This window comes from Pungitius pungitius, chromosome 5 (assembly GCF_949316345.1).
Source record: "Pungitius pungitius chromosome 5, fPunPun2.1, whole genome shotgun sequence".
Taxonomy (NCBI): domain Eukaryota; kingdom Metazoa; phylum Chordata; class Actinopteri; order Perciformes; family Gasterosteidae; genus Pungitius; species Pungitius pungitius.
Window position 1 is genome coordinate 22,409,781 of NC_084904.1, and position 12,196 is coordinate 22,421,976.

The 12,196-nt window shown below is 45.0% G+C and overlaps 2 protein-coding genes across 3 annotated transcripts in view; both read left to right on the forward strand.

Annotated features, from left to right (window-relative positions):
- Positions 1-12,196, forward strand: part of LOC119224815 (NACHT, LRR and PYD domains-containing protein 12-like) — a 91,425-nt gene that overhangs the window by 46,372 nt on the left and 32,857 nt on the right. The window lies entirely within an intron of this gene.
- Positions 8,528-11,792, forward strand: LOC119224881 (zinc finger protein 627-like). 2 transcript variants are annotated; one of them, XM_062562634.1, is made up of 3 exons: positions 8,535-9,083; positions 9,261-9,650; positions 11,438-11,792. In XM_062562634.1, the coding sequence occupies exons 1-3, from the start codon at positions 8,912-8,914 to the stop codon at positions 11,485-11,487; spliced, it is 612 nt and encodes a 203-aa protein (XP_062418618.1). In that variant the 5' UTR covers positions 8,535-8,911; the 3' UTR covers positions 11,488-11,792. The 2 variants fall into 2 exon arrangements, with proteins under 2 accessions (XP_037338228.2, XP_062418618.1); XM_037482331.2 differs by lacking the exon at positions 11,438-11,792 and having other exon boundaries at positions 8,528-9,083; positions 9,261-10,672.

Here is a 12,196-nt window from a genome sequence, read left to right on the forward strand (position 1 = left end):
CTAGGACATCTTTATCTTGTATAAAGGCTACTTTCTCCCCACTTGCTTTACCGTTGTCACTCACCACCCTTCGGAAACAACGCTGTAGTGTTGGATCCTCTCTCTGTGCGCTCGCCAGGCGCCCGCGCGTAACTGGAAGCACATTCGGGCTGGATGGATCGCTGGTTTCACCGTCAGGCACAGATTGCGCAGCGATCGGCTCCTCCGCTTCCTCAAGCTCTGTCCCTCCAGAAAACATGGGCATAAGTATACTGTCAGTTAGTGAGACTTCTGAACTATCAACCGTGCACGCGCACGCGTGAGTACACACGCCGGGAACACCGGAGAAGTTGCCAAAGCCCCGGTGCCGGACGGAGGTGAATCCAGCACCTCTAACGTAGGAGTTACCTTACCTCCAGCAATGTCGTTCCCCACTAAAAGTATGACACCTTGAATTGGCAGAGCGGCGCACACAGCGACAGGAAAGAACCCCATAACTAAATCAGATTCAATGTGAACGTTGTGTACGGGACGGGGAATGTATCCCATTTCAATGCCGCGGAGCACCGCACCAAACCCACACGCTGATTGCTCGGAAAAAGGTAACGCCGACGCCAAAATAACCGACTGGGAACATGCGGTGTCCCTTAGCACCTGGACAGGGCGCTGATCTTCAGTCATGCCGGTGAGGGAGATGCGTGCGTGAAAGACAAATGGCTTGAAACAGGCATCCACTTCCTGGCATTTCTCCCTTTCAGTCTTTGTCTGTTTAGCTTTAATCAAACCAATGCCCTTTGGCTGGACAAACCGCGAAGATTGTTCTTTCCGTTTCAAAGCCGGACAGGCAGCAATTACATGACCTCCCAGATGACAGTAGAAACATTTTCTTTCTTCTTTTTCTGCACTTGGTGTTTGGCGGACAGAGGGAGGCGAACCAGGGACACGACGTGGTCTTTCAGAGACAGGGGAAAAGGTAGTTTTGTGAATCAACACATACTCATCCGCTAAAGTTGCTGCAGCAGTTAAAGTTGTTACTTTCTGCTCATTTAAATAGACAACAATGCGATCGGGCAAGCACTTTTTAAAGTCCTCCACTAGGAGTAGTCCTCTCAGCGAATGGAAGTCATCTGCCGAGCAGGCAGCGGCCCACTTATCAAATAGCACACCCTTCTCTCGGGCAAACTCTGTATAAGTCTGATTCGGTGACTTTCTATGACTCCTAAACTTCTGCCGATATGCCTCAGGGACTAGTTCGTAAATGCGCAGAATAGCAGACTTCACAGACTCATAACTTAAACTCTCTTCTAAAGAGAGTGCAGCCATGGCTTCCTGGGCCTTGCCATGGAGTTTACACTGCAGTAACAGAGCCCAAACCTCAGTCGGCCACTGCAGAGCAACTGCAATGCGTTCAAATACACTAAAGTACGAGTCCACCTCAGATTCCCGGAACAAGGGCACTAGAGCAATATTCTTGCTAACGTCAAAAGCCGTGGACATTGCACTGGCAGAATTTTGGGTGGAGGAGATGGTCGGTGACATACCTGGAGCAGTAGCAGGTAGACCTCCCGCGCCTTGCGACCTGTCAAGCTCCAGCTTCCGTAACTTCACAGCCATATCAGCTTCTACCTCCAACTTCCTCATTTCCAGTTGATGTTGCATGTGCTGTTTCCGTTCACGTTCCTGAGCCTCCAGCTGGAGACGGGCCAGGCGAACCTTTACACGGGCCTCATCTCTTGACCGAGCACTGCTTTCTGGGGATGGGTCATAACGTGGCAGCGTGACGGGTGTTTTTAACCCTCCACCTACCTCGCCTTCCATACTGGAAACTGCGGGTGGCTCAAGGGCCCCCACCCCCTCTGCCTCGGTTGAGACAGCCACAGGAAGCGTTTTTATTTCAGCTTCCATAGGTATTTCAATCACCCCACTCTCCACCAGGTTAGCAATGACTAACGATTTCAGATCTCTCTTTAGCATAGCTTTAGTTACCGGAATCTGAAGGTGACTCGCTACAATAAGCAATTCATCTTTTCTACAAAGATTAATTGTTGAAAGAGTTGGATTGGCTAGGAATGCCTCCAAGTCAAAACGCTCCGAAGCCATAACAACACGTCACCTAGGCGGCTAGACCAGGTTACCAGCTGATGTTTACTTACCCCCCTCGAATAAATATTTTTTTTTCTTCTTTTTTTTTTCTCAGGAACACTTTAAAGAGATCCCGGACGAGCCCCCATTTATGTTACGTCCTGTCGCTAGGGGGAGACGGACTCATACATAAACCCAGACTTTTGTTGGGTGAAAAAAAAGAATATTTATTCTTGGAGTCAAGAAACAAACACAAGGGCGCATGAACTGAATCAAAAACCAAATAGAACAAAAGAAGGCCTTCAGAAGGAAGACTATGGCAAAACCAACAAGTAACAAAGATCCTTACTTACGTTAACCAAAACATAAAAATACATCTCCAACGGCGCCCCTACTCCTAATGTGGCTGACACAAGTCTGTGAGGTGCAGAGTGTCAGTGGTGCCTTGCCCTGGCCCTCTTCCTCGCTCTCACAGTCATTCTCTGGGTCTGGTAGCCGCCCCCAGCTGCAATTCGTTTGGCCTTTTAAGCCTGACGCGCACTCCAATGCCCTCTTCTGGTTGGCTGGGAGTCTTCCAGGCGGATCCGCTTCGGTCTTCCCTCTGCGTCGTGGGAGGTTGCAGCCAGACTCCCTGTTCACCTGAGGTTGCCGTCGGCAGCCGTAACAGCTGGTTTAGGTCTCCCTCTGGTGGATCTGGGAGAGGTTGGCTTCGCACGCACCTGTCTCAGCTCTGCAATCGCGCACCTGCACCGGAGCCACAATCACCAGGGGATAAGAGGGAGAGCCTGACAACCGGCCGACGTCGGATCGTTACTCACGTCACGTATGTCGACCTCAGTCTTCGCGAGTCTCAGTGACCAGCACCCAGTCGAGCCGAGAGCCGAGAGTAGTTTCATTCAGTTTAAATCCTGTTACTCACCTCTTGTCTCACCTCCTTGGTTTCAGTTACACCTGTCTGTTCCTGCACGTGGGAGGACCACCGGGCACCGCGCACTGTCAAGGAGATCATCACCCGGGACCCCCTCCTTCACCTGCACCCCTCACGCCCGCTCCTGCTGCACCTCCAGTCGTGTTGATTAATAAACTATTCACTCACCTCCTGACGGCTGTGTCTGTCTGTTCTGCATTTGGGTCCAGCCATGTCCCAACCTGACAATCATTGCATCGTGGCTTAAAACAGGAACCTGATAATTAGTCTTATGTTGTGATTCAAGCATTTAGTTGACCTTCATTTAAAGGATTTAAAACATGACTTCATGTAACTGTCTATGTGCTGTTTTACCTCGTCATTGTGAGGACTTTTAGACTCTAATGTCTTCAGGATTAGATCGAGACTCATGGAAGGCCCAAAGTGCTGTTAAATGCAGAGGAAAGGTGATCATAATCTGTGTAAAATCAATATTTGATGCAACATGTCAATCATTACTGAAGACCATCTCACAGCAAGTGTCTCACTTCCTGCAGAAAAGAAGTCATTTAGGGGATGAAATTGTCAAGCAAATCCCTCCCCCCCCCCCCCCCCCCCCCACACACACACACACACACACTACATCTGTCATAGTTATTCATACGGAACATTTCAGCACCAAACTATTTAAAAGTGCTTTACATGAAACATTGATAGACGAAAGTCGTTATAGGAGATCATGAAAATATGTAAATATGTAAATCATGTAAATGATGTGGATTTAAGAGCCAAGAGCAGAGTGTGAAAACAAGCTGAATGAAGTCAGACGTGTGGACGATACGAGGTTTGCCTTCATGTCCTTTAATCAGCTCTGTAGCTCAGGAGGGAAAAGTAAAGAAGGTAAAATGCACAAAGCTAAAGAGCCTCATGGAGGCGCTGTGAACATCGTGGAGGAGTCAGAGTGAACATCAGAGACCTGATGGAGGAGGACGTAGACTCCTCCTTCATTCAGTAACAATATATATACACAATATAATATAATATATATGCATATGTTCTTGTAGTCAAAGTGTTCCACTAGTGACCCACTTCTGTTTCCATGTCACCAGGTCACTGAGCACTTTGGTCCTGTGTGACCTTTGAACTCACTCTCCCTCATTTGTGACTCTGACCTTCAGCAGCACGTTTCCTTGATTTTTACATCTGCTGGAGGTTCTCAGTGAAGCAGACAGGAAGCGGCATGTTGGAGTCTACCTGTCTCTAAGGAGAGGACACGTCATCGTGAGGACAGGTCATGTGGGGGTCTCCATGAGGGTCACGTTCCTAAATGCATGGAGGCCTTCACACCCCCCGAGGAGGACCAATAAACTCTCCTGAGAACGATCACCTGAGCAGAGCAGTGACCTGAGAGACACACAGAACACTAGAGAAATGAAAAAGCCCCAGCATGCCGCAGGGCCTGAAGGCGTGCACCTCAGAAGCTTTTTGTCATCACAAACCACGCAGCGCATCACAAATTGTTCCAATCTGTAGCTTGTGAATATTTTCACATGATGTCACACATCCTGATATATAAATATACATTTATGTCACATTGAACACATGACTGCGTGCACAGCCAGTCATGTGTGTGCAGACTCATTCCACATGAGCTTCCAGCAGACAGACCCCCCCCCCACAGATATGAGACTAAAATGTCAGACCAAAAGCCCCCCCCCCCCCCTCCCCCCCTGTGCTTGTGAATGGATGAGGAAGACGAGACGATTCCCTCCCTCCTTCATGTGTGTTGGTGAACAATCTGACATCATTACACACAAAACATCTTTCTCTCCTTTGGGGCCTTTAAAGCCTCTAATGGCTCCATTTGTCTAAATGCTAACATTAGCATTTTGAATTTAAAATTTAAATTATGGTCATTTAAAAACAACTTCAGTATGAAACTCAATTATTTTCATTTTTTTACTTTCTCTATATATATTTTCTCTATATAATACAATCATTTCATGATGATGAGGGTGTGGCTCTCCACTTATTGTTATTATTGTTATGACTATTGTTATAATTATTGTTAATATTATGATTTTATTATAATTATTTGGGAGCCCCCGACTTGGATGGATGCTGAATTAGGTGTAAAGTTTGAGGTGAATTTCCTTCAATAATAACAGTTGTATATATTATATTATAATATATTATAATAATATTAGTTGGATGCTATAGACGCTGCCCTAAAAGTCAACTTTATTTAAATGCTTAGTTTAATAATAATATTTAGCCAACATTTGTATTTACATTTTAACATTTATTCCTGCCCAACCGTCCCCCCCACCCCCCCTGCAGTGTTGGAGCGGACGCCCCCTCCAGAGAGCAGGTATGTGAACACGCCCCCTCTGTGTGTGTGTGTGTGTGTGTGTGTGTGTGCAACTTCTTGAATGTCTTTGAAGATGGAAGAAGACACATTTACTCATTGGAGGCCCCTGCTTTAATCTTCTCTCTCTTGGACCACCCCCCCCCCTCACTCCTCTTACCCTTTCTTATTTCATCTCTTTCATCCACCCTTAAAGCTCAAAACTCATATAAGTGAAGAACATATTTGCTCGGGTTCAACCTGCTGACTAGTGATTGGTAGTTAGTTGGTTAGAAGGTCAGAAGAATAAAGAGTGATGATGTTCTTTTTGTGTCCCAAGTTCTGATCTGAGACCAGTGTTTGGAATACAAGCTGTTACATGCACCATATCCATATGGAGCCACTGCAGGGTCCACTATTATTGGCTAAAACTCTACTAAATGACTTAAAGTGGCAACTGTTAAAACCTCTTCGGACCCCCCAACCCCCCCCTGGATGATGGACTGTCTGCACTGGGTCACTTTCAGTTCAGACCAGAGCCTCCCATCAAGGTAATTCCAGGCGTTCCTCGGTGGTCGTCCCCTGTGAGCAGCTTTGTGTCACAGGTCAAAGGTCACAGGTAGTAGCACCACTTTGGTTATCTCATGGCTGGGGAGGGAAGTGCTGAGCGGCTCAGAGGACCAGATGGGTTTTTATTCTTTTCTTATTGCATCCTTCCTGGTGTCGACCGCTTCACTCTCTTTACTGTATTTCTTTCTTTGACCCCTCGACCTCCAGAGCCTTTTGTGTCCATTAATCTGCCCATTTAGTTAGTAATCAATAATGGTTTCATCTATGAACCTTAAAAAAAGGTTCTTTGTTTTCTTCAATCAAAAACCAAACCAAGTGTTTTCCTGTTTCTGTGATGTTTGTGTTGAAGCTCCAGTCTGAGCTCATCGTAGGCGCCGTGTACCACTGAGCTGGTTTTGTGGTCAAAGGTCAAAGTCACGGTGACCTCACGTCCCCCCCCCAGATCCAGGTAACTCCCCAGAAGCGTCTTAAATAAATAATTAGTACAAATTCACTCAAAAGGACAAATAATATACTAATAATGATTTAGTGACGAGGACACATTTGCTATTTGCTGCATGCGTCCCTCACAGAAACCCCACCCTCCATAAGCGTGTTGATGGATCTGATCCTCCAAAGGGATTATTTTGTGCTTCATGTGGATTTCCTGGAAGAAGTCTGGATGAAACCATGTGACTTTTCTCACAAACGCCCTCGCAACCTGTGTAATGGCAAAATATAATGATGCCATAATGTTCTATTAGATTAATGTCTAAAACCAATCGTGACTTTAATTCTGAGGAAGTCCCAAGACCCCAGCTGTGTGGGAACTATCTGAGCAGGAGAATCTCAAAGCACCTCTCCTCTTTGATCCCATCTGTCTTTGCATAACACCGCTGCGTGGAGGAAGGAGAAGGTGTGAACTTCTTTGGCTATTGTCCTAGATCTAATCAAACATCTGTTGTAAGCACCTCGAGTTTCCCTTCAAGTCTGAGACCTCCTTGCCTGTCTCAAACTCTTTAGCATAACAAAACCAAGGTGTTTACCCTGTCGATGTATAAATATAGCCGTGTTTTCTTTTCAATTAGTCCTCGCTACGCGGCACGAATGATTCATCGGCCCGAGCCGTGTTAATAACTAATGAGGACGAGTGATATCGGGCGCTGGGGAGGGCCAGAAAGGGCCCAGATTACACCAGACAAACAGCTCCACCCCAACGAGAGCCCCAACGGACCGGTTCCCGATGGCCTGTAAGCGATATCGGTGGTTATGTGTCGCGATGGCGTGCTCCGCCCTTCAGACGATGCAAACGCGCTTCCTCTGTACGTCATGATGGAATCGGACATTCCACGACCAGAGATGATCTCCTGCTCTCAGCGTCATGTGCTCTGACCCTGTGACACACAGTCAGCATAAAAACAAGACCGAGGGGCTATTTGTTCTCCACCTGCAGCTCTTTATTTCACAAGAGAGTAAAACCACCTTCACAGTACACAAAATATCTTTAATGAAAGATCGCTACAATCTGGATTCGAACCCTGGAGAGCAAAATGATGACACATCTCAAGACATCTTTGCTAACTGGTTGGCCACCAAATCATGAGTGACCTTCCCGATTTTTCTTTATTTAATAAAAAATTGTACACCGTCGGTGGCTTAGAAACCTTTTGATTCAGGGTGAACCAAGACAACTGGTTTTTGGTGGCGTAGCGTGAAATACATAGTTTGTCAGGTTTTCTAGCACATTGCCCAAGTAGGATTACTCTCTCAATAACATCTAAATATATACGACATAAAAACTCGTGCACTTTGCGAGGGTTCATCCGTGCTCTTTTTTTCTAAAGCTGGATTAAATATATTTCTACTGAGCAGAGGTAAAAACTTTGCATAAACTATGCAATTCTCCCTTCATACTGATGTTGCTAATTAACGTGATTGCTTAATCCCCGGCGTATTCTAGGATTTCACGTCTGTAAAGCACTTTTTTTAACCATGTGGATGTAATGTGTAAATAACTAACAAGCATCGGGAAAAAGCACCGACAAATACCAGTTGTCTTGGCTCACCCTGAACCAAACGGTTTTCTAGCCACTGACGATGTGCAATTATGTGACACAAGTACAAAAAAACAGCCACATAGTTCCTAAGCTCCAGTAGCCGATGGCGTGAGGCATCCGTCTTAGAAATATTTTTATTTTGCTCAACATGGTTCGAATCCAGGTTGTGGCGATCTTTCATTAATATATATTTTCTTGAATTACCTTCTTAAATGTCTGTGATGCACGTCACTGTATGACAGTCTGAACATAAAATCCTCTTTTGTCCAAATGTTTTGGTGGTTCCAGGCTGCAGCCTCGCGAAAAAAGTGTTTGGAAGTGTTCCATGATACGCCACCAAACCAGTTGTCTTGGCTCACCCTGAACCAAAAGGCTTTCTTGCCCCTGCCGATGAGCAATTTCATGACAAGTAGTGAAATCAGCAGCGGATCTTGAAACCTCGGTTGGCCGACAGCGTCTAACAAGGTGTTTCTGTTTTGCTCAACTGCATGAGTTCGAATCCAGGTGGCGATCTTTTAATAAATGTATGTTCTTTTATTTATTTCTTTATACGTGGCAGTGATGTAGTGCTCACTTATACAATCATAATCGCTGCATTGGATATAAGATGCATTTGGAACATTTTCAGCAATATGTTTGCGAATGTGTGACGAATCAGGTGACCGAGGCAGACAACATCTGCCTCTGTCGGGGCAAAACAAACACGCACGCGTAGCCAAACCAGTAGGTTCAAAAACCAGTAGGCACGTAACACCGGTACGCTACAATGCTCGTTGCTTGCGCCGTTTGTTTGCGGTTGCCCTGACCAGACAGGAGGAAATTTACGATTGCGTATTTCAGGTAACAAATGCGAAAGTTGTGTGAAAGGTCCATAGCAAGCGGAACCTTAATGTGACTCGTGTTTCCAGTCGGAACTCTGTAGTGTGACACCCAGCCGTTGCTCGGCGTTGTAGCAGCGCCTGGAGTTATTTCATCGGTAACCAAGCAGCAATGTCTTCAGTTGAGGGTTTGAGAGAGTTCGTCAACCAGCGACTTTCTGCTGCTGCTGAAGAAATATTCGGAGTTTTTAAAAGAACCTTCGTCGAGTATCAGGAAGAGATCGAGCGGCAGCGCGGACTGTTGGAGGTTTTTTGGAAACCCGAAGTGAGGTTACACAGGATAAGTGAGTAACGTTTAGAAACATCTGTTTCATTAAAGGAGATGCATTTTTCCAACCAACCTGTTCTTTAACCCACTAATAGAACAGTAGGACACGTGATGGTCGTGGTTCATACACACTGGTTGTATTTATTGGCTCAAACGTGTGTTTTTCTGTTTCTTTTGTTCCGTGTCCCTCCAGAGATCCCACAGTCACGTGTGTGTAAGGAGGAGGAGGTTCTCTCTGACCAGCACCTCTGTCTCCAGGAGAGGAACACCAGTGTGGACCAAGAGGACCCAGATCCTCCACAGATTAAAGAGGAACCGGAGGAACTCTGCAGTAGTCAGGAGGGAGAGCAGCTTGAACCAAAGCAGGAGACCTTTATGTTGACTCCTACTTGTGAGGAAAGAGACCACGGTGAAGATCATCTTCTGGATTTGTGTACTGATGAAACACAGATTGTGCTACAGGAAACATCTCTAGGCTGCATCTCAGTTAAAAGCACCACTGTAGATGAACCAAGCAATGACCACCAGCTTCAGAAAGGAGTAAAACATAGTTTAACATCAAGCAAGGAGCCAACTCCTCCAGGTGAGAAGCCATGTTTGTGCAAACAATGTGGGAAATACTTTAAAGATAAAAATAGCTTGTTGTCCCATGTAAGAAGAGCTCACAGTGTTGATCAACCATATGTATGCGACACCTGTGGGAAAAGATTCATTTGTGAATCATCATTTAAGACTCATAAAAGAGTCCATACTGATGAGAAGCCATTTTCTTGCAAAACATGTGGAAAGAAATTCAAGTTTAGCAGTGGCTTAAGCGGCCACATGCACATTCACACTGGGGAAAGGCCATATTCTTGCAAATATTGTGGGAAAACATTCAATCTCCTATCAAATTTGAAGAAGCATACAAGAACCCATACTGGGGAAAGGCTATATTCCTGCATCACATGTGGGAAAACATTCAATCTCCTATCAAATTTGAAGAAGCATACAATAACCCATACTGGGGAAAGGCCATATTCTTGCAACACCTGTGGGAAAACATTCAAACAGAATGTACATTTGAAGTTACATACAAGAACCCACACTGGGGAAAGGCCATATTCTTGCATCACCTGTGGGAAAACATTTCCTAGATTAGACCAATTTAAGTCTCACACAAGAACACACACTGGGGAGAAGCCATATTCCTGTAAAATATGTGAAAGCAGTTTCAAGTGTTCTAGAAGCTTAAGAGTCCACATAAGTAGACACAACGGTGAAACATCGTAGATGCACCTCCTGTGAGGACATTTTCTGAGCAATTTTTCTGATTTGAAAAGTGTTGAAGGTTTCTATTACAAGGGAACATGAATGCTGCATGTGAGAGAAAACTATGTTCCGTAATGTCTTCTTCTGACGGGCAGAACCATCCAGCCGAAACCCGACTGGATGAGCGTTCACTCATTAAATGAATACTTGCAGTTAAAGCATTTTACTGTAAAACCCTCTTTGTTGCACATTGAGTGAACATATCCTGCAAATGTTTAAATATGTATTCATCTATCAATCTGAGAAAATAATTGTCTTGGAAAATCTGCAAATAAAATTGATCTCTTAAACTGATGAACTGTTAAAGTATACCTTGACTAAAACACTAACAAACAAACTGTAGCACTCAAATTGTACTTATTATGGTATGGAGCCAACTCCAAACAATTATTTGGACATCAAGTGTAAAGTCTCATATAAAAGTTCACACCAAGGAGAAACCATATTCCTGTAAAATATGTAAAAGAGATTTCAGTGAATCTAGTAACTTGATCGCCCACATGAGAAGAATCCACAAGGGTGAAACGTCTTAGATGCAACTCCTGTGAGGAAATATTTTTTAAGACTAGCGCCGAAAAAAAGTGGCAGAAGGCAGGTTTCCAGAGTGGAACAAATCTTTCTCACTTGGGTATGTAGCGGCATGGACCCTCCTCCTTCTCATGCAAATCCTATGTAAACGATTATGTTCTCGACCATGGGTTTGCTGTAAAGGTTTTTTTTTTTCTAACTTTATTGAGATTCTAATGAAACACAGTGACTTGGAAGTAGTACAGCGTCTTTAATATAGTCATGTCTTCCATGTTGGCGTTTTCCAATTATAGTCATCTTAAATGATTTAGAATTCATTTGAGAGTATGGGTGCAATTAAATCCATCCCAGAACAACGCAGTTTCTGGTGGAAGCTGACAAACTGCCATCAAGATTAAGACGATCAAAGCTAGCTCTGACATATTGGATGAAGCTGAAGGCATCTGAAGAGGAGCTTCCCGCAACAAAGAGGCTGACTCAAAGTATAACAACAATTAAACATAACTTTATTTCTGAACTTCTTTGTTTCAGTTTTTTGTTCCCTCTCGGGGAACTCAAGCTGCGTAAAAACGCTGCCTTGACCCCCACCAGTCAGGCTTCAAGGCGGGCCAATCCACAGAGACTGCTCTCCTCGCTGTCGCAGAGCAACTCCACGCTGCTAGAGCCGCCTCGCTCTCCTCCGTCCTCATCTTACTGGACCTTTCTGCAGCATTCGACACAGTAAACCACCAGATCCTTATCTCCGCCCTTCAGGAACTTGGTGTCACAGGATCCGCGTCTCTTCTCTCATCCTACCTTGATGGTCGCACCTACCGGGTAACTTGGGGAGGATCAGTGTCGGAACCTTGTCCCCTTACTACTGGAGTTCCTCAGGGCTCCGTCCTGGGTCCCCTCCTCTTCTCAATTTACACCAACTCCCTTGGCTCCGTCATTCACTCGCACAGTTTTTCCTATCACAGCTATGCCGACGACACCCAACTAATTCTCTCCTTCCCCGGGTCACAATTATTATTGTCCCTGTCTTCTTCTTGGTCAAGGGTCACAATTATACGATTTGCGAGCGTTAGTCTGAATACAATCGTCAATCCGCAAATTGCCCGTCTTCCTCAGTAAAAAGTTGGATGCTGATGAACCAGAATTACTTTACAATTACTTTTATGATTTCATACACATTTTTCAATAACCGGAAAAATACAAGTTATCCTCGTTAGAATGCGACCATCAAGGTAGGATGAGAGAAGAGACAGCGCAGATCCTGTGACACCAAGTTCCTGAAGGGCGGAGATAAGG